Source organism: Ascidiella aspersa, chromosome 2 (genome assembly GCF_963924565.1).
Source record: "Ascidiella aspersa chromosome 2, kaAscAspe10.2, whole genome shotgun sequence".
NCBI classification, from domain to species: Eukaryota; Metazoa; Chordata; class Ascidiacea; order Phlebobranchia; family Ascidiidae; genus Ascidiella; species Ascidiella aspersa.
In genome coordinates, this window is record NC_139448.1 from 39,213,808 (window position 1) to 39,238,396 (window position 24,589).

The following is a 24,589-nucleotide window of genomic DNA, read 5'->3' on the forward strand; positions in this document are numbered from 1 at the left end:
AGCCCAGTATTAAGCTTAACTATGGGTTTCCACAACAGAACAGATGATGCCATTCATTTATATGGCGAAAATATTTACATTAAGGCCGATTGTTATTCCGCTTCTAAAGCTAGCCCAGTAATAAAGATAAAATATACTGGTGATTTTCGGATATATGTTGGAACATGCTGATTTATTTACTGCTTGTCCAGTGGTTCGCAACTTTTATGGCTCCTGGTAGTTTTTTAAACTATATTGCCCCCTGTTCACGTTCCAGCAAAATGCGTAACAAAGTGCGTTTAAAATCATAGTGAAAACTACGAATTTAGGTTCAACTGGCAAAAAAGCATTATGTGCTGCTGCTCAGAACGACGCGAGAACGCCAAAAATACATATTTTGGGAGGGATGCACAAATAGCGTCAAAAAATGTTTTTGTTTGCAGAATCTATGTCTAGTGTTTACATCAAAAACAATACACAAAAAAGCTATTTATTTACTTTATAAATGAACGTTTGACGTTGCAAAATGATACACAAAAAATGATTTAAACATTCACTGACGCTGCTGTTTCCAACACGGAACAAGAAAAACAATTTTTATTTAAAATCCAATTCTGTGAAAGAGTTACACACAACTAGCTGTGGTAGATGTTGTTAGTAGGCGACTGGTATAGGTTGTTGTTGTTGTTGTTGTTGCTGAGGTTGAGCTGCATTTTGTTGCATCATCATTCCCGGCTGGGAAACAACTACTGATGTGCTCGTTTCATTTCCGTCACCTGCCCAACAAAAACATTTTGTTAGTTGAAAAACTGTTTGTTTGTTTTTAGAAAACTAAACTGTTATCTAGTCATTTGAAAATTGTTACTGGAGTGCACTTGATTCAAGTCATTACCACACTGCTTTGAATATAGATTAAGAAAATAGATAAATCGAACTTGTGAATCAGTGAAAATAGTCAGTAGATTCCTTTTAACTCATTGAACCCCTTTCTTACTTGCTGCACTTGCGATGAAGGCGTAGCCCCATATAATGCTCCAAACCCAGCCCAGGATCAGCCAGAGTGTGAGAAGTTGAAGGATTCCGACCCAGAAGTTGATGCAGAAAGTTCCAAACCTTCCTCCTCCAGACTGGCCCACGTTTCCGCAGCACAACACGCTGAAAGCTGCGATTATTGTGCCTAAACAAATGCAATTCAATGTTAAAAATGTTGTCAAATTTGATTAAATACCACCAAGATAATTAGTTGGACTCCCGCAATAAGACCGAAATTGGACTGATCTTTAATGGTCGCAATAATGTATTGCAATAAACCGTTGGATAAGATTAAACCCGTCGTGATAACACCTTGGACGATTATATAGCGGTATTTCTTTTAAATTTCTTGCAAGATTTTATTACCTTTCCGAAAATAATGAAATGTTTAAAATCATATGTCCGATATATATATAGCGACGCACGTGGCAGGCACGGCGCAACGCTAAAGAAGCGCTGATCTAGTTCGAAAGACAGCATCGACATATGAACAAACAGGATGTAGAAAGATCAGAAGATTTTTCGCAGTTATGTAGTTAATAGAGCCAAAATGTATGTAAAATAGACTCGTATCTAGTTTGTCAAATAGGCGGCGGGCCGGATGAATTACTTTGGCGGACCGTAAGTTGCCGACCCCTGGTTTAGTCATTGTTGCTGTGTGGGTCATATTGTGTGTTCTTTTTAATGTACAGGTGCGAACTACTGTTTTGCATTCCGATTCGAAATACTTTTGAGTTTACGCCTGGGTTGGCTGTTCCTTGAGTGAGTAATAAACGCCACAATCTCACCGATGCCTTCCACACCGCAATATATTTAAAGCTACACAAAGATGATCTTACCAATGCCAGGGAGGATAAAGTTAATGATGCAGAGGATGACGGCGAGCGGCATCGGAAGAGCAGGGATCGCATCTCGCATCCCACTGCTGCTCTTGGTTGTTACCGTGGTTACCTGCGTGCTCGGCTGCATCACCGTCGTTTGAGACTGGGGCTGCTGCTGCTGCTGTACTGGCTGAAAGCGAAAAAAAAAAAATTAAGTTTTTAATGTTGGAAAAAAAGAAAATGTTTTAAGAATATCAGGGATGCGCGATACTTGGCATTTTGGACAAAAGTATCGATCTGATACTAAATGACGTCATTACTATACTTAATCAAGGAAAAAAAAAACTTGTTTAGATTGTTATGCAAAACTGTAATCTCTGCGTTGGATTGCAAACCATGGCTGAGATTTCTATTTTAATGTGATATCCTGTCGGCATCGATGCCTCCTTACATTCTACCAATTTTATTTGGAAGGCATGACTTTTTTCAGATATGACGTCGTAAAGTTACGTCAAAATGTGACGTCACAAAGTAACATCAAAACGTAACATAATCAAGAATAACCTGTAGAACACCATACACTCGTTTATTTTGTTAATATTTTATGGAAGGGTTACTTTAAATACAAAGGCAACATTACAAAGCTGTTGCAGATTTGAACAAAGCGAAAAATCGCCTTTGTATCGTTTAAGTTGCCAAACTTTTATTTTCGAGGGTTCGGTCAGACGCAGGGGAACATTGGGCTAAAATATTTTCGAATCGTGCGAAACTTAAGGCATCAATCTTATAATAAGTGCAAATTTAATATGAGCAATGTCTCGTAATTCACCAAGTTTTGCTAAATTATGGAGAATATTTCTCAAAATTAACCGCAATAAATCTAACCATGGAACTACAGAAGTCGGCGACCTAACTAAATCAAACTGCTACACCACAGAGGCGTAGCCAGTCTATTTTGCGCCCGGGGACAAACTATAAAATTGGCGCTCCCTCCTCGATGTTTAATCACATTTTCTATTACAACAACATAATATACCTTATTTTATACGAAAAAACAATTCAAATTTTAATAGAAAATTGTATTTAAAGGAAACAGCCTGATTTTGCCATTTGTAAGGTTCATTTGGGCGCCCCTGTATTTGGGCGCCCGGGGACATATGCACTCGCTGTCACAGCTAAACTGAATGTAAAATATTTCCATCTGTGATTTAGAATCAAGATGTAAGACGCACAACCAACTATACCGACACACTTATCAATATAATTGTAATACCTTGTGTAACTTCATACATCGAAACATTCGTCCTTTAAAGGATTTTCAGGCAAACCGCCTTTTCGCTTTTTATACAAATATGTTCATCTGCAATCTTGCCTTTTCATCAAACATATCGATACACTTAAAAATACCTTGTCCTACTTCAAAAACCTTTTTGAAAAATTTGCGCCTTAATAAAAGGTTTATAATTTCCCAAAACAAGCCATAACCTCACACCAGTCTAACATAAAACCCAAACATTAATACACACACTTACCACTCCATATCCTTGCTGCTGCTGCATCTTTTATTTCAACAACCTCCTCAAAATACACAAACAGCTGCTTCCAGTTGGACAGTGAGAGAATAAGCCTCGACTCGCCTCGCATCTCCGTGGGGCCTTTTTAAAAAAAACCGTTGCTAGAGAGATTGAGCAACAAATAAGGCCGGGCTCGGGTTACATCGCTTTGTTTCCACACATTCCGGTGTGTTTTGTGTCTATGTTAAGGTTGTTCCTTTTTTCTAGTGTCAGCGCTCGTAGTATTTCAACCTGGGTTGAAATTGTATAATGTTTTTTGCCGGAAATAATGAAATTTTTAATGACCACCGGTACGTCACAAAGTGACGTCATAACAGGACTGCAAAACAACTAATAAAATGTTTTACCTTTGCAGACAAACGCGAAACTTCAGCCAATGTTTCAGTTATAACAATAAATTAAAGTTATGGTGCCGTTTTATGTAAGATGCACACACATAGGTGTACAACAATTTGTGATCTAGCCCTTTCAAAGTGGCTTTTTGAGGTAAACTTGTAGGTTGGCAGTTAGATTTCCTTTTGTTAACGCAAAATTCTAACGGTTTTATAGCATTTATTTTTATTGACATGTTTTCTTTTAAAAGCTGCGTTCAATGTATTTAATGTTTTGCAATCTTATTTAACTTTCTTACGTCAAAAACTTACGAATATCGTCTACTCTAGTTTTATGTCCGGACAACGGTAAAAAAATGATGGTCGCGGTCGCGGAAAAATAATTTAGTGTCAAATTGTTTTGACCTGATCATTATAATCAAACAAAGAAAGCAAAAGTACTTACCAAGTTTATTTATTGATCTTCATGAAACTGTAGTTTAGTTCAAAATTCATCAAAGTTTAATTTAAATTTGCCTCCGACTGACAATCCTTGTTAATAAACAATAATAACCTCCATTTAGTTTTATTTAAACCAGCGCAAATAACCTCTTATATGTGTTTTGTTTCACCACTGGTCTTGACTGAATTAATTAAACTAAAAATAATAATATTTTAAAAAATATATATTTTTAATTGCCAGAAAGACAGCATAACGAAGGGTCAGCGAAGAACCACAAAATGATTTAAAAATAAAAAATACTTAAAATGGAAATAAAGAAGCTCAAAAAGAAGCAGTACATACAGAACTTGATCAAAACTAAATGCAACAAAATATATTTAACAGGAATGAAACAGTTTACTGCTTAAACCACAACAATGCAGGACAAATCACAAGACATCAGGTAAAATATACCTTCCAGTCATACTTGGGCAACTGGTTTAAATTAGCTTTTTCCAAATAAGGTTAGAATTAAAATTAGTGAATACTTCAACACTTTAAATTCTAATTTGAACTAGAACTATGTTAAATAATTCACAATATATTAGTTTACTTTCATAAGAATATGGATGGGAAATATTTCTCTTGTAAAATAGTTGCTTTTTCTGTTTTTCGACTGAGAGACTAAAAATGAAGTTGGACAAAGCAACAATTTGGTGACACTCGGATTAGATTGGAACTAGAATTAGCACACAATTTATGTTTAACCGCATTTTGCTCTAATTCATTGAATTGAAAACAAGAAGTATCTAGTTGCCCAAGTCTGGTTTTAGTACGGCGATTTATTAAACAGGACACGACAGTGGTCAGTTCAGCCGAAGAAAACTTATTTCAATTAATGTTTGCCAGTATAAATTATTTGGGATTTTCGAGTAAAATCATGGAGATGTGAAATGGACTGTTGGTGATTATTTTATCACTTTATTTTGCAAAACAACTTCAGGGTACATTGTGGTTATGTTCCCGATGTAAGAATATTCTAGAAAATAATGCGCTAGACTCTACGAGTAAGAAAACTATAAAAAGTTAATCACGCTTTACAATTATGTCCGATAATATCAGATCGGATCCGATACCTGATGCAAAGTTGTTGTATCGTTACTCGTCCGATAATAGGTGGTATCGGTGCCGATCTGATACCACAGTTATAGAAGAATTTCAACTACAGTTTCCGATACAAAATAATCTTGGAATTTCAGCCATGATCCGCGATCCAACGAAGCGATTCAAACTTAGGAGGTAAAATTTACTCAAAATAAAAGGTTAAGAACTGAAGGTAAGTGAACTTCAAAACGCTAAAGCAATTTTTTGATTAAAAAGTAGAAAAATGTTGAACGTTTCAATCGATTTTGTCTGTTCCATAGCTATGACGTCATGTTTGGATCGGCCTAAAATATCGATTCCGGGTGGAAACATATGACGTCACTAAACGCTTTCACAAGTTTACACAAATCACAGGGAACTTAACATAAACCGTGTTTGTTGAACAACTAGCTGTGGTAGTTGTTGTTAGTAGGCGACTGGTATAGGTTGTTGTTGTTGTTGTTGTTGCTGAGGTTGAGCTGCATTTTGTTGCATCATCATTCCTGGCTGGGAAACAACTACTGATGTGCTCGTTTCATTTCCGTCACCTGCCCAACAAAAACATTTTGTTAGTTGAAAACTGTTTGTTTTTTAGATCTGAAAGACTGAAAATACTTTTCCGTTGAGTGCCTAGAAATTCAGGCATATTTAAACTCGCGTCACCGTTAATTTCTATTTAACGTTAAATAACCCACCCTGTTTAAAAAGTTTACCTGGCAAAAAAATCAAAATATATTTTAGTTTCGTCTTCTTTTAAGATTACTTATCTTCACAAACTAAAAGTTAGAAAACATCTTAGTATTTGTTTTATGACGTCACGTTATGACGTAACTCTGTGACGTCATCTTTGAACGTATGTGTTTATGATTTAAACTGTATACCCCTGAGTTAAACCCCCTATTCTTACTTCAAGTCAAGCCATTTGGAAACAATGACTTAAGTGTCCTTAAGACCTTGCTGACTGAAGCGATGCGCTTCTCAAGCTGTTATAAAATTTTAGAACTTTTATCGTCGGCGTAAAGTTTCTGTTGGGGGCAAGATTCTGTTGTGGAAACACGCACTAACTTGAATCATTCATTGCAATAGTGGTGAAAATAGTCAGTAGATTCCTTTTAACTCATTGAACCCTTTTCTTACTTGCTGCACTTGCGATGAAGGCGTAGCCCCATATAATGCTCCAAACCCAGCCCAGGATCATCCCGATTGTGAGAAGTTGAAGGATTCCGACCCAGAAGTTGATGCAGAAAGTTCCAAACCTTCCTCCTCCAGACTGGCCCACGTTTCCGCAGCACAACACGCTGAAAGCTGCGATTATTGTGCCTGTGCAAACAAATACATGTAGCACTGTAGCAGTTAGCCTACTGTGACGTCAGTATACACGTGACCGTTGTTCACTGACGCGTGACCTAACGCCGAATTGTGCGTTTTCAGCGTTTCGCATGCATTCTATTTTATACGTCTTACTAATAGCGGCTTGAATCACCGCTCCGTTTATCGTTGTGTTTCTGATATTTGTTAATATACTCGACGGGCAACATCTACTGAGTGGATTGTCTTTGCCTAGAGTACAAGAAGTTAAGGACAGGTATTCTAGCGGCCTGCTCCTTTGGAGTCGGATTAAGAACTTGTAAGAGACTAGGCAGCCGTCAGCTCTCGTCTTCAGGGCCAGCAGCCTTCTTACCCCTAACTAAACACCCCGATTCGCCACACACAGTCAAGTTATTTTAAACTTAAGTCACGCAATTTACACGCTAAAACCAGCTAGGATTGTGCCTAAACAATTCAAGCTGGTAAAAAAAGTTGTCACTTTTGATAAAAGCAACATAAATTTTTGGAACACAATACTCGGGTTTGGTAGTAATTTCCATAAAAAAGCTTGAGCCATATTTTGCTATTTTTTCACTGAAGATGGCAAGAAGTATTTCTGAAAATTTCGTAAACTGCAAAATTTTCAGAAATCCACTCATACTGGTGTCATATAATTTATCCACCGACAATATATTATTCGAAAATATTCCACCATATCTGCTATTTCGCCTTCAAAATTTACAGTTGGCGGTCATATCAGTTTTCTAATTTGCTACTGCGCATGCGCACACCAGGCTCGGGACTCGAGTAGTTTTAAGGAGGGCTGCAGAGTCGGTTAAAATAACTCGAGTTCAACTCCCGAATCCGACCCCGGCCAGTGGAATAAACCCGAGTGCGACTGGAATAGGTTGAATTACTAAAATAAGACAAAATATTCACCTTATGCTATATTTTTATTCGGCAAGAAAGCAGTATGTTTGTTGTGCAATGGAAGTGTTGCCGTGTTTAAAGAATACAACATTATGCAACAAACCATGCAAGCTGTGGCAGTACGATGAATATATCTACCAGGAATCCGGCCCGCCAAGTATAAGTTGCCCGCCCCTGCCCAAAGGTCTACATTCTTACCAATGCCAGGGAGGATGAAGTTGATGATGCAGAGGATGACAGCGAGCGGCATCGGAAGAGCAGGGATCGCATCTCGCATCCCACTGCTGCTCTTGGTTGTTACCGTGGTTACTTGCGTGCTCGGCTGCATCACCGTCGTCTGCACCAGGGTTTGAGGCTGCTGCTGCTGCTGCTGCTGCTGCTGTACAGGCTGGGAGGAAAACAGTGGATGTTTTTTTTTCACCTTGGGCTGAGCTTGTGGTTGCTTTTTGGACTGTGAGGGATAAAATATGTTTGAGTTGTAAGAATTAAGTTTTAACCAGTAGTTAAAAGATTTCAGTATGCAAAATATTTGCAATAGAATTTAACCCAAGTTAAGTAAAGGTATTTGCAAAATAACTTAAGCCAGAGTCACGGTTTTTGACAAATAACTAATAAATATCAAATAGCGTTACTGGTATAGGTGTTTACCGCGGTAAATTGGGTTGTTGGCTGCATTAGGGTGGCCTTAACCTCTGGCTGCATCTCTTGTTGTTTGGGCTGTTGAAGTAGAAGTGTCAGTTTCGTGGATTTTGAGGGGTAAGAACTATTTTAATTTACAATAATAAATTATTCATTAAACAAATATATATATGTTTATATATATATATTCGAAAAACTATTTAGGTAATCTTCATCAGGGCAATGAACTCAAAGGAAATATTTATGCAAAACACCGCTGATAGTTCCAAGTACATTTCCCTGATGAAAATTGAATGGTTCACCGAACCGTTGGCATATTTAATAAAATCTTTGTCGGACGAACAATTTGTATTTGATAAAGCTCCCAGCAACAGTATATTCAGGCTTAATTAAGCGTTTATCAATTTAAAAAGTAAAGTCAAGTTTTTTTTTAAATAATTTAAGTCTAGGGCAAGTATTTTTTTACGAAAACTTAAGTTTTGGTAATTGCTCATTTAAGAAGAGTTAGGTCTTGATTTTGTTTTGTTAAAATTATCTTAAATTAAAATCATGTAATTTTTAAGGTTACCAAACTCCAAATCATGTATTATTCAAGTTAAAGTTTAGATCACGGCTCATTCAAGAAGAGTTAGATCTTGTTTTTTTTTTTTTGAAATTACCGTGGTTAGCTGAGTAGTTGATTGCACGATGGTGGTTGGAACGTGAGGCTGGACCTGATGGGGCTGTGAGGAAGTAAAAGTATTTGTTAAATGCATGGAGTTTGAGTTGTGGAAAGAAAATCTAAACCAAGCCGTTGATATCGAGTAAATTTTATTTATTTGCAATAAAGTTTATTTTGAATTCACATATTGAAATAAAAAATGTAGATCAAGTATTTTTTAAGATAATTAAAATACAAGCTAAGTTTTTAAGGTAATTTTTTAAGGTAGCTTAAATCCAAATCATAGTCGTTTGCAAAAACACAAGTTCGAGTTGTGAAAAGCAAATCTTTAACAAGTCTTGGAAAAATAATTTAGTTTTTTTCTAAGCCAAGTATTAAACAATTCAAGTCTAGATCAAGTATTTTTTAAAATAGCTTAAGGCTAAGTCATAAATATGTAATTGCATTAATAACTTGGTGTTTACCGCGGTAAGTTGCGTGGTTGGTTGCACGATCGTCGTCTGAACGTGAGGTTCCTGGAGCTGTTTGGGAAAAAAACATTTTAGGTTTTAAAATTAGATTAGAATTAACATTACCGAATTCTTAAAAGCTAAAGAATTAACTAGAATTTAAACTAGAATTACTTTTGAGTAATTCACAATCAATTAATTTTAAGAATGTGATAAAATATTTATGTGGTTATATCGGTCTTAATTATAACAGCCCATGCTTTTCAGTTTGCAAAACTCACCACAGGTTATTACAACCAAATAGGATTTATTAATTCAAAATCGTGGTTTTGACTGAGAAACTAAAAATGCCGTTGGACAAAGCAGCATTTTTGGCAAAATTCGAATTCAGAACTAGAATTAGAGCACACAGGCAATTCACAAATTAGATTAGAATTAGAATTAGCCGCATTTATTAGATTAGAAAACCAGAATTATCTAGTTGTTCAGGTCTGTTTGTTTAATTACTTGAATTTGATTCAAAGCACATTGCGGACCAGGCTCACCATAATAAGCTGGTTGGTGGGTTGTGTGGTCGGCTGCATCACAGTCTCCTGTGCGGCCATCTGCTGCATGTGGGTCTGCAAGCAAAAACATTTGGTTAATGTCGCTAAATTACTGGAGAAATCAGTCGTTGAACGAAGTAAGCAAAATAAAACAATATTTATTTATTGTTTATCTTCCTCTTTGGATTGCACATCAGACGCCAGAGAAGAAAAATAATATTTATTTTAAGACTTAATATAAATATAAAAGCCCATAGCAGTAGGTAGCATTTTGGACGTTTTGAATAACTCAATATATTCATTTTCAACATAGAGAGAAGACACTGATTAAAAATATGTTGAAAATGAATAAAGAGTTATTCGAAATGTTCAAAATTCTCCCTACTTCTGTGTGGGCTTTGATATTCTTATTAAGTCTTACTACAACCTGCAGCCATTATGCTCAAAAGATATTTGTTTAATGTCCTGAAGGCACCGCCAATGGTTACGTTTCGTATTTAAACTAAATAGCGAAGTCGCACTGAAACAACAACGCAATAGCATTACTATACTTTCGGTTTGCCCAGAACAAGGTTTCTTTGATATTTTGTTAATTAGTTTAATCTTTTGGTCCGATTTAACCTCACGCATATTATATATGCATTTCTAATCACAAGTATAATTTTCTGTAATGTAACCCCATAGTAATGCCCAGCTATAACTACACACTTATTACTTATAATCTTGTTTTTACACTTGGGTACGTGGACTAGTTTTGGGGGTCCGCGAAGACCTAATTAAAAAAATTAATGTATATTAAAAAAGTAATTAATTTTTTAAGAAAAGAGTTTAATTAAAAATATAGGGGAAAGCGGGGCAAAACGGCCCCTCAGTTTTCTCGTTAACGAAAATTGCCAGCGTCAATATTTGTTTTCTGAACAGTGACTATCGTCGAAAAATACGACAAACATCAGAGTGACTCGATTTCGCACAAACCAGGGAGGGGAGAAGATTTGTGACGTCATTTTAAAGGCTATGTTGTGGGCCTCCATAGCTCTGAAAAGAGCACTTTGGGCCGCAAGAAAAAGGTTTGTCGAGCACTGCCTTAAATGATTTGTTTTGCCCCGCCTTCCCTTAACATTATGGCGCAACTTTGTAACGTATTATTTTTTAAATATTGAGCGTTTCGGTAAGAAATTATTCTACATCCATACACCTGCATAAAACACAGACTTACCATCATAAGTCCTTTGTCGTGCATCTTGCCTTTATCCCAACAACTTCCTCAAAACACACAATTAACAACAACTTCCTCGTTCACTGCTAAGTGTTAAATGTAAGGGCGAGTAAAGACTCGTTTCGGCGAGAGAGAGACCGTTGCTTGGTAGCTAAAGGCCGCAGACTACTAACAGCGTGTAGTAGAATGCTGTAGTGCGTGCCTAGACTTCCTTATACGCGCTCTGCTCTTTTGTTACTGTATACCTTATTGTGTTATTGGGGTGGCCGACTATTCTAGTGCCAACTCGGCTGGCTCGTGGTAACGAAATATTATTGTTTGGGAAATAACTGATTTTTATTCTCACTGTTTTTTTCGCGGCGGTTCAAATAGTAAGCGTGCGAAAAACAGCGAAGCTTTGGATTTACAGCGCAGCTCTAACCCAGTGGTTCCCAACCTTTTTAGTTTTGCTTACGGCAACCCACGGAAATTATAAATAGTTCGCGGCACCATTGGTCGTATTTTTGCTGAATGGTAAACTGTAACGTTACAAACGAGATTGTAACAGCACATTAACTGTGCAACAAGGTTGAAAAAACCTTTAGTTTTTTGCACATTTTTCGTACACAAAAGTTGTATCAAGAAGCTTACCAATAGAGCAAAATTGGAAACCCTTGAGCATTAAAAAAGACGCCCTAGAGTGCCGCGGCACCCCGGTTGGGAACCACTGGTATAATCCTTAGTAAGCGAACTAAACATACGACATGGGCGGAAAAGTTGGAATTTATAGACCATGTCTTAGTTAATATGACCTTAATATATCTAACCATGTGAACTACTCTGGTCGGCGACACACCAAATACAACGGCCACACAATGGGTTAAGAGCTTGAATAATAAACAGCGCCCAGACTTGGTCAGAGCACAATGCTATAGACTCAACTGAGCGTTCGGCTTCTTTGTTAAATATTGTACACATTCTTCTAGCGTAGCGGTAGTAAACCTTTTTAGACGCGACCCAGATGTCGGGCGTAAGTATATCAAGGTATGGGTACACGTAGGTGCTCGTAATATTTTCAGTTTTGCCGGAAGCTAACCCACGCAAAAGAACACCTGTAGCGAGATAATACATGAACCAGGACGATCAGTGGGAAACCAAAAACTCAGTGTTACACAAAATTACTTTGTTAACCACAAAGAGTCACACTTTACACATGTGCAGAAATGAATACCAGGCATTTTTTCTTTAAATACAAACATTTCCTTATCTATACTCATTGTAAAAGTTCATAATTTAACAATAAAGCTTAGACTCTATATACAAGCAGCTTTTGTGTTCACAATAAAGAATTAAAAAAAGGTTTTATTTCAATACGCTTTTGAACTTTTAGTATCGAATTACTTGATTCTATAAACAGCATCAGGATTTAAATGGGGACCTGCAAAAATTAAGAGTTAATTCAACTGGAAACTAAATGGAAGTCAGAGTGAGCATCTAACAAATCACAAATCCAATATAACCACCGATGACCTATGTTTTTTTGACAAATTTTAATATAATTTAGTTACACGCCTAAATTAGATTATGTTTTTTAGGCTAAACATTGCTTTCTAGTAGCAACCATATTGGAAACTTTGGATATTGCGCGAGGTATACGTTCATGCAGCTTAGATATGTGCGACTTGCCTAATGTTATTTCTAAAATTTGCAAGGCTAGAAATGAAGCGCCATACTGGTGGCACGGCGCAGTTTTGCTCGTATGAGTGACTTTTAGCGGCTGAGCGTACAAAGGTGATCTATAGAGAATAAACACTTATAATAGTAAAATAATTTAAAAAATTATCGAAAACAAATTACGTTTGTCCATATACATAAAGGTAGCATTTTGTGAACAGCTTTCATAACCAACTAATTTTCCATTTTCGTTGTTGATATTTTCATTATAGATTTGCCTTCCTCTAAGTTAACTTTGACAAATTTAAGTTTAATCTTTGCGTGATTTCGAAAATATGCGATATTGAATTGATATATTTTTTCCAAAAAAAATTTTTTTTTAAAGGAACAGAAGGCATATTAAACAAAATAAATCCAAAGTTTTAAAACCCGAATATTCCTGAAACTAAGAAATATGAAACAAAGGTTTTCTAAAATAATGTATATCTTTGTAATTTATAAACTGTTGCTAGCATATTGATTAAAAGTAGCTCCTCCGGTAACTATTGTATGCTTAACAGTGAATGACGCCTAACGCTCGTAATAAAATGCATGACGAATACAAAGGAAAAAAAACGTGAGCAAAAATAAGAAAACGCTGACTGCAGATTCTATTCCTTGAGCAGGTGTGTGCTTAAATTTTATGTTTTTATTTCAATTAGTTTAGTATCTGTTTCATATTGCGGGATTTTGTTATTTAAATTTAAAATATTTAAAGTTGCCGGAGTGAATATTCACAAAGCAAGATAAAATTTGAAAAAAATATATACAGAGTTATATTGTTGTAGTTATGGTTTTAAATATGATTTTAGCTATGGTTTTGTGTAATTGGAAGGATATTTTACCTTCATCACATTAGTGCAGCAATTTCAGTGAAGTTTAGATTGTTTCAAAGTTGACAGTGTATTTTTTGTTCTGTTTAGTTCAAAAGCGAGCTCTATCATTTACCAATCTTTTAATTTAGCAACTTGTTTACAAATAAGATAAGAGACGGTTACTCATTTTAATTTGCGTAGTGCAAGGTTTACAGTTTAGACTAAAAAAATAATTTATTTATAAACTTTTATTTAATTTTCCAACAATATTTAATGTTTATTACAAGAAGTTACGCGACACAAAATTAAGAGATAGTCTCGCCATATTGATGTTGTACACGTTGTCGATTTATAGCTAAGAAAAGCCGAGAAAGGTCGGAAACCACTGGCCTACAATATAGTTAGATTAATCACGCGGAGAATGCCTTTAAACTTGCCCTTCAGCTTTTCAACCTCGCTATGGAATCGAAGTTACAGGTGAGACGTGTTTGTATTTTCACGAACAAATGTTTTTAATCTTCATCATTGTTTTGAACGCGATTTCAACAAGGTGGTGCCATGTTAACACATTTATTTTCCACACAATATATATTATTTGCGCGAGCGCTGCTTTAAATCAATCTGCGGAAGTCGCAAAACGCGCCGTGATATCGTGCGGCGTTCGCACGCATTCCCATGAGCGACGTCGCCGATTTTCACGGCGCGCTTTTTTACGCCGCGTTTTGGGTGAAAGTGCCTTCAAGCGTGCCAAAGAGTTGATTTTTTTGCCACAGCTGGCGCTGTTCTTGTTGCTGAGTGATTTACGCTTTTCTGCGCTCATTTTTCTCGTCGAAATGTAAAGCGTGGTTCCTGTCAGAGTTAATTTTCGGCTCGATCCATATGCGATAGAATCCCACCCTACTTCTGGTATTCTTTACCTAAAGGATGTATGTCATGCTTAGCCTAATGTTGTGTTATAGTCGAATATTTACTCGTATCATTGAAAAACATCACACAACATTGCACTTTGGTTGCATGTCAAATTGTCGCAATATGTTTTAAACCACCGGCTGTAACATGCGGCTTCAGTAAACTTTTATATCACGCCAGTAGATTAGATGCCGCCTCCACACGGGTCATATCAGTGTTACTCCTAATGTGGGGAAGCATTTAGTTAACCAGTGCTCCGCAACCAATGTGCCGCGGGGCTACATAACGCCTTGCTCGTCCTGTTGTTTTTAAATACATTTTGCTCTTTACTTTAGTAACTTAAAACAGTACTCTTAAACAATTCTGACACGAGTTTGTACGACTTGTCATTTCCGTGCCGACCAAAGTCAACTAGCAACAGTCTTTTCCAAAGATCTGCTTGTGCAAGCAATTTGTAGTAAATTTTTCAAACAATTCCGGACAATAAAAATCATTTTGTCCACATGCGTTTTGCATTTTGACTTCCCGGAGGAGTTATTTGCATTTATAAGAGTACTTTTTACAGTAGAATTAACACGAAAACGGTTCATCGAGTTAGGAAGAAACCAATGAAATGTCATATATAAAGCAGAATAATCTACAATGCCATAGTTTTAGGACAACCAAACAAATAAAGCCAAATGCGCAGAAATATCATCGAAACAATAAGATCTAATAAAAAAGAACTAAACCTGTCGAAAACAATCCTTACTTCATCGAAAAAAGTCCTACATGGACAAAATACCGCCTGAAACTGAAGGGAATGGGTAATGGACGGTCGGGGGCCATCGGATGTTTTGGTGTCGACGTTTTGGAGCTCTAGTTTGAACGGCGGTTAAGGCGCCATTGGAACCCCACTGTTTAGACCTTGGGTTGTTTGCCCCTGTTATAGGGTAGTGGTGGGGTAATATGTAGGGTTAGAAAATATATTAGTGTTGGATTTATTGGAGGAGTTAGCAGTGTTGTAATAACTTAAGTCATTGACTTGACTTAAGTGCACTTAAGTCACTGTTTTCAAATGACTTGACTTGACTTAAGTCCTTTGACCAAATGACTTGACTTGGACTTAAGTCATTTTAGCAAATAAATTGGGAGTAAATTAAGTGTTTTTCATTTGAATTTATCTCAAGTTTTGCATATTACCACTTTAATTGATGTGTATTGCGTTTGTGTTTTTTTAGTTAAATTGTTGCATGTAATCGGACGAGTTTACCAATTTTAATAATTTAATAATTTACTTTTATGTCAATGACATGACTTAAAATTGACTTCTCTCATAATGGCTTGACTGGGACTTGACTTGGGCAACCGATGACTTGGACAGGGACTTGACTTGTTATTTTCGCAAAAGACTTGACTGGGACTTAAGTCATATCAAAATGACTTGTTTACAACACTGGGAGTTAGTGATGCTTAGGTTGGGCCGACCGGTAAGGACTTCTGATTTAGACGGTATTACGAAAGTAGTGTTCGTCCTGCTTTGGTCTTAGTCCGAACTGTGTTTCATCCCGGCGTTGATGTTGTTTTGATTTCGGTCGAATGGCTGGAATCCATTTGGTTGTCTTAGGATATTTCATGAAGACCGTAAATCCAATCTGAAGATAAAATAATGTCAAACGTTCAGCGCCTTCGACGCGTTTATTCAGAATTCGCTCCTTATTTTATGACAGCCCAGGATATTTGCTATTGTTGTTTATGGTCAAACGACAGATCTTTCGTTGGTGTGCCGCCGAATATTTTTAACTGTGTTGGCCGCAAGTGAAAAAAGGTTGCGGAGCACTGGTGTAAACCCTACCCGACACATTTAGCGGCAAACAATCGAGGGACAATCATCGCCATTTCTGTGTTACAATGTAAGTTACATGTTCTCCTATTACTTCGGAATGTTCAATGGCTTCTTGCAGTTTGTTTAACCATGTAAAAGATAGTCTAAGTTCGCAAAATATTGCGTTTATTGCAGCGTTTTCCTCAACATTCTTCCATTAGTCATCCACTTACACAGACAACGTACAGCAACGCAACATTTGGACTGGGTTTGCAAAATATTGCGTTTATTGCAGCGGTTTGAACACTAATTTGCTTTTCAGACAGAATTTTATTTCGTTGTTGGACGCAATATAATGCCTGTAGCGGAATTACGCATTTGCTTGAATTTCGCACTATTGGAACAATCGCTTTCACACGGGCTGTGGGGTGTTACTCTGAGTATATTGGGAAGCATTGGGTTAACCGATTCCCGACACAGCGCCAAATAAGTATGGACGACCAGCGCCTTTGCTTTTTGCAGTGCAGGCCTAACATATTTCGATCACCACGTGAAGCATAAAAACACATGACTTGAGATTTCTATTTAGTGACACATAGTGCTAACGTTTGGGCATAAGTAAAATGTCATGCATTTGAAAAAATATTTTCGCATTATTTTTGCCTCTGACCAAGATCTTACGCTATCCGTAACATTATTTTTTGGTTGTATGCTGATTGCCACATTTATTTTTTATAATCATGGGCTATAACACGAGGCTAGCAGTTTAACATGTAACAACGTATTGTGTAATAGTGATATAGAGCCCACAGTATGATAGATTGTTTCATTTGGTTTAACTAGACAAAATTCAAGTAGACTTCGTACATTATCGTGGTTATTGTAGATGTAATTAATTTTGTACCAGCTAGAAATAAATTGGTAAATACTCTAGGCCTACTTAACCTGGGCAACGCCGGGTGTTTCATTTATAGTTTAAAATAAATTTGTTTGAGCAAAAATACAGAATATGTGCATGTGAGTAAAAAACGGCGTTTTTATAGTCACTTCTGCTCATTTGTGATCTGTGGCTCTATGCGGTTAAGACAGCAGAAATGTGGATCTATGCGGTTAACACAGCAGAAATGTGGATCTATGCGGTTAACACAGCAGAAATGTGGATCTATGCGGTTAACACAGCAGAAATGTGGATCTATGCGGTTAACACAGCAGAAATGTGGATCTATGCGGTTAACACAGCGGAAATGTGTCCCTTGCTGACCGGTTGGCCACCCCTGGTAGAGGTGAACGATTGTATGCACGTGTCCTCAGACAATCTTCGATTGCTAGCATTTTTTGTCATACACCTCCTAATTTTATTATCTATAAAGTACGGTAAGCTCTATGAGGATAAGACAAAACAGAAAAACAAATTAAATAGGCCTTTCAGATTGTAAATTATGAAAACATAATGTACTTTAGTTAGAGCTGGATAGAAACACGCAATAAGACCCACAAATCAACAACATCTAAATCAGAATAATCTATATTTCCAAAGCATTAAGACCAACGACAGAAAAAAGCCAAATACGCAGTAATAACCACGACAGAATAAGATCTAAAATCGTCTGAATAAGATCTAAATCTGTTGGAATAAGATCTAAATTTAAGGCAATAAGACCTACATAAGCCGGGGACACCTTCTCGGCGTTGGTCGTTTGGTGTGGTCGGAGCATAAATGGCGCCGCTGTTTTGGCACCGGATTGTTTGGCCTTGAGGTTGCTGGTGGGTAATGGGTGGGTTAGAAAATTAATTAGGGTTGAAATTATTAGGGGATTTAGTGACGTACTTAGGGGTTGGGTTTTTTGGTTTCGGGTGAAAGGTTGTAAGGGCCTTATTCTGGCCATTTAGGTTATTCCGGCGGGTTTGTGACTCATTCCGAGTTAAAGAATATTACGACTATTATATATTAGTCCTATTTCGATATTGCTCCTATTTTTTAGGAAAAGCTTATTTTGTGGATGAAAGAATGTTTTCATTTTTTATGCTGCATTGACAACTTTAAACTATGTAAGTGTTGGAAAACGTTATTTCAATATTTCAATTTTCAATTCCAGAAATCAGATTCAAAAAGTTGCAAAGGTGCCGGCTCGCGTATACCGTAATATTGCTCTAATGAAGATTTAATACGGTTAAAACGTCTTTAAACGTAATTAAAATCCAAATTGTTATGATAAAATGTTAACTCAACGACAATTTCAAATTGCTGACTATACGTTTTTTTAATTTGTAAACGATTTATGTCCATTTTTAATTGATTTTGACTTAAAAAAATTTTGACAAATTTTGACCTAAAGTGTAAATTTTGACATAATTTTGACTTTTTTTGACATGTCAAAAAGGAATCGCCCTAATTATTATGTTATTGAAGCGATAGTGATGTGGTTGCACTTTCTTGAGGTGATATAAGATGCGCGTTGAATCATTTGGCGTGCCATAAAAATCACGCGTCCCAGGGGTTGCCGATCCTGGTCTAAGCAATCTAAACAACATTCAAATTCGCTTGGAATAGGCATGGAACGATTAGATATCGCCGCCGTAGCATCGAAAGTTCTTGTGTCGACGAACACGCGCCATGTTTCTCAACAGTGGCCCGGTTAAAATAGGTTTTTGCTCATTTTTCTTTCTGAATTATCTTTCGTTTTTATTCGGAGATCAATATCTTGTGTGGTTTATTGTGTTTATATTTTCAAGATGACGTCACAAATTACGTCGTAACGTGACGTCATGATACAAATAATCTTAAGCGGTTTGTGTTCACGGTTGAACTCGCGCAAATGCGCACCTGAAATTTGGTGTAAATATATTCAAGATGGCGGCAATGCGTTGGAAAGGTTGAGTTTATTTGGTTTAAATCAGAGGTAACCAAACTACAGTCTACGGCCAGATCCGGCCTGCAGGGTTAATTCCACCGACCCGCGGCATATTAACTTCATGGAAATTAAGTGTTTTGTTAAATTGCATTTTTTTAAAGCAAAAGCTCACTACAATTTTTGTTGTAGGTTATTAACACTTTTTCGTTTGGCGATATGAAGGAATATAAATAATGTGTTAATAATCTTAAAACTTAAAAGACAGACCAAGTGTTTATTGTTTATCGTAATCGTTGGTCATTACGAACGCAAGGAGGACAATATGGCGTTTAGAAATCGCTTTACCTAAACGGCAGCGTATTATTTTATTAAAATTGCGCTGGTATATATTTATGCAGTCTACTAATGTAATGTTGCTAATCGTGCCAAAGTTCAAATAAATAATTATAAGAGGTTTATAGCGTATCAACAAGTTGGTATAGTAGCAGGTGTGTGCTTAGATTTTGTAAATTATTTTAGTTATTTTAGCCTCTGTTTTCATATTGCGGGGATTATATTATTTAAAATATTTAAATTTGCAGTCATGAGTGAATATTCACAAAAGAAGATAAAATTTGAAAAATATACAAACATACAAAGTTATATTGGTTTTGTGTTAGAAGGATATTTTACCTTTGTCACAATGTTGCAGCAATTTTAGTAAAGTTTTGATTGTTTCATATGAGTTTATGTGATTGATTAAAGTGTTTAAGTTAACATTGTATTTTTTGTTCTCTTTAGCTCTATCATTTAACAATCAATTAATTTAGCAACTTGTTTAAAAATAAGATAAGAGACGATTAGCCACTTTTAATTTGCGCAATGCAAGGGCTAGATCAGAGGTTCCCTACGTGGCCGGTATATGAAATAATATTGAGCCCAAGGAGGCACTAGTGTAAAAAAGGTTGGGAAACCCTTAGTCCGAAAAAAATATTAATTCATTACTTCTTAGTTATTGTTTTTAACACTATTTAAAATGTTAGTGAAGTTACGCGACACAAAATTCAGAGAAAGTCTTGCCATATTGATGTTTTACACGTTTTTGACTTTTAATTATTAAACAATTCATAATATTATATGCCAATTAAACCGCTGTATTTGCACATACGTAGTTTGAAACAAGATATTGCACCCTATAAGTTGGTAAAATGCAGTTGGGAATGTTTACTTGTGTTTGTGCGTTGCTCGCCTTTTGCGTTGGAGCTAAAGCAAGATGCGCCCAAGATCAGTTTGAGTGTAGAAGGCCTCGTCGTTGCATCAATCAAACTCAAGTTTGCGACGGGCGGTGGAATTGTAGGCGCGGTGATGACGAGAAGAACTGCACAACTTGTAAGCCAGGAGCGAAGAAGTGCGACGATGGGAAGCGGTGTGTTCATGAAAGTAAGTGGTGTGATGGGAGGTGGAATTGTAGGCGCGCTGATGATGAGAAGAACTGCACAACTTGTAAGCCAGGAGCGAAGATGTGCGACGATGGGAAGTGGTGTGTTCGCTTAAGTAAGTGGTGCAATGGGATTGCGCATTGTGACGATAAGAGTGATGAGACGAACTGCAGCTGTGGAAGTGGTTTACATTGCAACGATGGGCTTCAGTGTGTTAGCGAGAAATACATATGTGACGATCGGACCGATTGTTCGGACGGTAGCGACGAGTGGTTTTGCAGAGCTTGCCAGCAACAAGTGGCTGAAGGTAGGATCCAGTGCGTCGGACGAAATGAGCCATGCCATGATCGACTTGTGCTTGATGGCTATTATAAGAGGGTTAAGGTAACTCATTGTTCAAACGAGACAAGCAAAACCGAGTTTCAAGCGATCCACAACAAGACGGCTTGCCGCCAACTTATGGGGCCGTGTGAAGGGCGGAGAGACAGGGTTTGTGGAAATGGACAGTGGGTTTGTGAGAAGGGAACGCACACAAGTTTTTTTCGATGCAGTAACGGTAATCTCATTTCCATCCATGATTATTGCGACAACAAGATTCGTTGCAATGACGATGAAATCAAAATCGGACTGGGATTTAAATGCTCAGGAACAAAAAGAAGAGGAATTTGTGTTTTACCCCAGATAAACATCTACGACGATGAAGCTCAATGCGCGGACAAGTCAGATATATGTTTCGTTGATGGACAATTTGTTTGCTTCTTGTGTTTGGACAAACGACTGGTTGTTTCTCAACAGCAAGTTTGTAACGGGATTCCAGACTGCTACGATCTTTCCGATGAATGTTTGTGCGACGACCAAACAGTTTGCCGTAATATCTTGGGCGACGCTAGAGACATTTGCCCTCCCAACGAAATGCATTGCTACAATGCAACGGACTGCGTGGGTATGGACAAAGTGCTTTGCAACACAGAAGTCAGTTGTATGGGAAAATCCAACACAAAATATTGCGGACTAGCTCAAAAAGGTGAAGTAGATCACATATATTGCCGATCTGCCATGTTTTCGCTCCCCGAACGTGCCACCAAATGCGATGGCAGACCTGAATGTTGGGACATGGAAGATGAATGCAAAGGTTGTGAGCCTCGACCCAAGTTCTGCGATGTGGAGTGCATTCGTTGGAGAGCCAGATATAGAGTGGCTTGTAAGGGGATAAAATCAGGGTGCGACGAACGTGGATTGTGCCCCAAGCGTCACGATTGCGCCAGTGGAACACTCACCAGCATCGATGTCAACAACGTTTGTGACGAAATAATAGACTGCGATGACGGATCGGACGAGGATAGGACGCGATGCAGCGAAACGAGGTTTTACTGTCGCAATGGAAAGCCCCTGTCGGTCGACATCAACTTGGTTGAAGATGGATTCCCTCAATGTTCGGACGGAAGTGACGAATGCCCGCACATAAGTAAGCGAAGTTCCACTTTCTCAAATCAAAAGGAAATGATCGCCAACCCTGTTTACACAGTCTTCTTCTGGTTAATGGGGTTGGTGGCTGGCATCGGGAATTTAGCGGTTGTCGTTATTACTGTAAGGGACATTGTAAATAACAAGAACGCAGATAATTTCACAAACAGCACCTACATATTTTTGCTAAGTTTGGCACCTGCTGATTTTCTCATGGGCATTTATCTTATTGCAATAAGCATAAAGGGTTTACAGTTTTCAGGGGATTATTGCTCGTTTGACGCACTTTGGCGTACAAGTAGCACCTGCTCCATTCTTGGGGTGTTGTGTGTTGTAGCTACCATGGCCTCTTCGGGTACTATGGCTGTCATGACAGCGTTTAGACTTGTAACAGTTTACAAACCGTTTATCACTAGAACAATGGAGTTAAAGGGGGTTTACATTTCATGTGCATGTGTTTGGCTGTTTGCAATTTTATTTTCACTTCTGCCTTTGTTTGATTACAGTTCAGGATATTTTGTTTCTCATGTTTGGTTTTCAAGTAGATTTTTTAAAACTGATCAAGTCATTAAACAAAAAATAGTGCATTTAGCCAATAAAATAAAACCACATAACATGACGTTATCTCATTGGCATGACGTCACTCAGCTAATTAGCATAACCTTCCCCAATCAACCGATAAAAGGAATATTTGGTTATTATGGTGAAACTAGTGTTTGCATGCCCAGACTGTTCGCCTCTACAAATGACGCTTCTTGGCAATATTCTGTGTTTCTTATCACACTCAACTTCCTACTGTTTATTTTCATGCTTCTGGCTTACATACTCATTTACATACGAAGTAACAAAATGGCTAAATGTAGAAACAAGCAACCCAACAGCGAAATGCAAAAACGTATTTCTCGTTTGCTTATTACTGACTTCTGTTGCTGGATCCCAATGTGTGTGCTTGCTTACTTGGCTGTTTCTGGTGTTCCACTCCCCAATGATGTTTATCTTATTAGTGCTGGTATTTTGCTTCCCATTAACAGTGCATTGAACCCCTTGCTTTACTCCACATTGATAGACAGGTGCACTGTTCGATGGGAGAAACTGAAAAAACGTAAGATTCCTGCCTTAAGCAGAAATAAAGAAGGGAATGTCATAGCAGAAAGTCAACTTTAAGTCCAGAAATACAAAATATATAGTAATCATGGGTCATTTAAATTAAGGGAAACCATATAAACACACAAAAGTTGACTGAATTACCCCTCACATACTTTTAAATACTGGAAAATCATGCTTTTTTATGGCATATATAATCACCATCGCTTTATGTTTCTGTTTATCAGTGAGCTTGTTGTAAATATTGTCGTTTGAATTGTATTAAAGTGTAGCCTTTATATTCAATATGTGTGATGTGTGCATTTAACAATATAACCATATAACATTTTAAAATCTTGTGTTTTTTTCAAACAAGCCAATAGAAAAATATAAGGTGAAAGCATTAGGATTCACAAAATAACATTTTTTATTCAATGCCTGGCATGCCCAGTGTTAGGAATAGGGAAAATCTACCTTAGTGTAAGTCATTGTTTACAACGCGAGCCTATAAAGTTTTTTTAAAATCCTACATACAAACTTTGGATAAAAAATGCTAGAAATATCGAACATCCAAATGCTGAAAAATTATGCTGAAAAATAATGGAGAAAATAATATAAAAAAATGGCGTAATATAAAAGGGAAAATAATGGAAAATATAATTGGAAAAGGCGGTGGTTCCGGTAAAAAATGCTTTTATGTAAACCTGATCTTTCTACTGAAAAAAAAGGCCGAGTAACACAACAGTGTGTCTTCAACGAAGGTAATTTGCTATTTATTTACTTGATCTGATTTAAATATATTTGGCTTGGTTTGGGTTCCAAACCGGGGCGCCACGGCACCCTGGGGTACCATTTGTAATGCTCAAGGGTGCCGCGAGGTAATTGGGTTCATTTAAGATTGACATTTTGGCTCCGATGGTAGCTTAACCTCAGCAAGCCTTACCGTAATGACTCACATCACGGTGTGTCGCGTCCATTTCTTGTTCAGCTTCCTGTAATAAACTGAGCCAAACCCAGGCTTGCAAGCTGTGGACGAATCTATACCTGGGGAAGCACAACAGTGATTAAATCGCGTGAAGCTTAAAAACACATCACATGATTTGAAATTTCTATTAAGTGACCCGTAGTACAATCGTTTGGGCATAAGTGAAATGTTATGCGAGTTGAAAAAATATTTCCGCATTATTTATACGTCTAACAAATATCTTACGCTATCCGTAACATTAATTCAAAAGTGTTGAAAAATATCCTTATTTACCACATGCACGAGGCAATAGAACCCGAAAACTATATCTTTCAATTATACGTAAAGTCTGTTTTTTTATTTAACGTTACGTTTTGCCCATTAGGTAGGAAACGTGTGTAGCCTAAATGCGCTATAAGAAAGTTTTCGATAACCAAATGGTTTGTTTCAGTGATTACAGGCAAAGCGCAAAAGTTGTTATTTAGAACAGGGGCGGGCAAACTGCGGCTCTCCGGCAAGTTTTTTGTGGCTCTTCTAG

The 24,589-nt window shown here is 37.2% G+C and overlaps 2 protein-coding genes across 2 annotated transcripts; both read right to left on the reverse strand.

Moving 5' to 3' along the window:
• Nucleotides 1–453: 453 nt before the first annotated feature.
• On the reverse strand, nucleotides 454–3,484 carry LOC146165708 (protein SPEC3-like). The gene is made up of 4 exons (XM_083382078.1): nucleotides 3,365–3,484; nucleotides 1,851–2,022; nucleotides 974–1,156; nucleotides 454–755 (listed from the first exon to the last, which is right to left on the reverse strand). The coding sequence occupies exons 1-4, from the start codon at nucleotides 3,389–3,391 to the stop codon at nucleotides 634–636; spliced, it is 504 nt and encodes a 167-aa protein (XP_083238204.1). The 5' UTR covers nucleotides 3,392–3,484; the 3' UTR covers nucleotides 454–633.
• A 961-nt stretch (nucleotides 3,485–4,445) lies between these two features.
• On the reverse strand, nucleotides 4,446–11,129 carry LOC146165709 (uncharacterized). The gene is made up of 8 exons (XM_083381007.1): nucleotides 11,051–11,129; nucleotides 9,835–9,909; nucleotides 9,305–9,361; nucleotides 8,839–8,901; nucleotides 8,189–8,257; nucleotides 7,739–7,928; nucleotides 6,440–6,622; nucleotides 4,446–5,850 (listed from the first exon to the last, which is right to left on the reverse strand). The coding sequence occupies exons 1-8, from the start codon at nucleotides 11,072–11,074 to the stop codon at nucleotides 5,729–5,731; spliced, it is 783 nt and encodes a 260-aa protein (XP_083237133.1). The 5' UTR covers nucleotides 11,075–11,129; the 3' UTR covers nucleotides 4,446–5,728.
• Nucleotides 11,130–24,589: the final 13,460 nt, after the last annotated feature.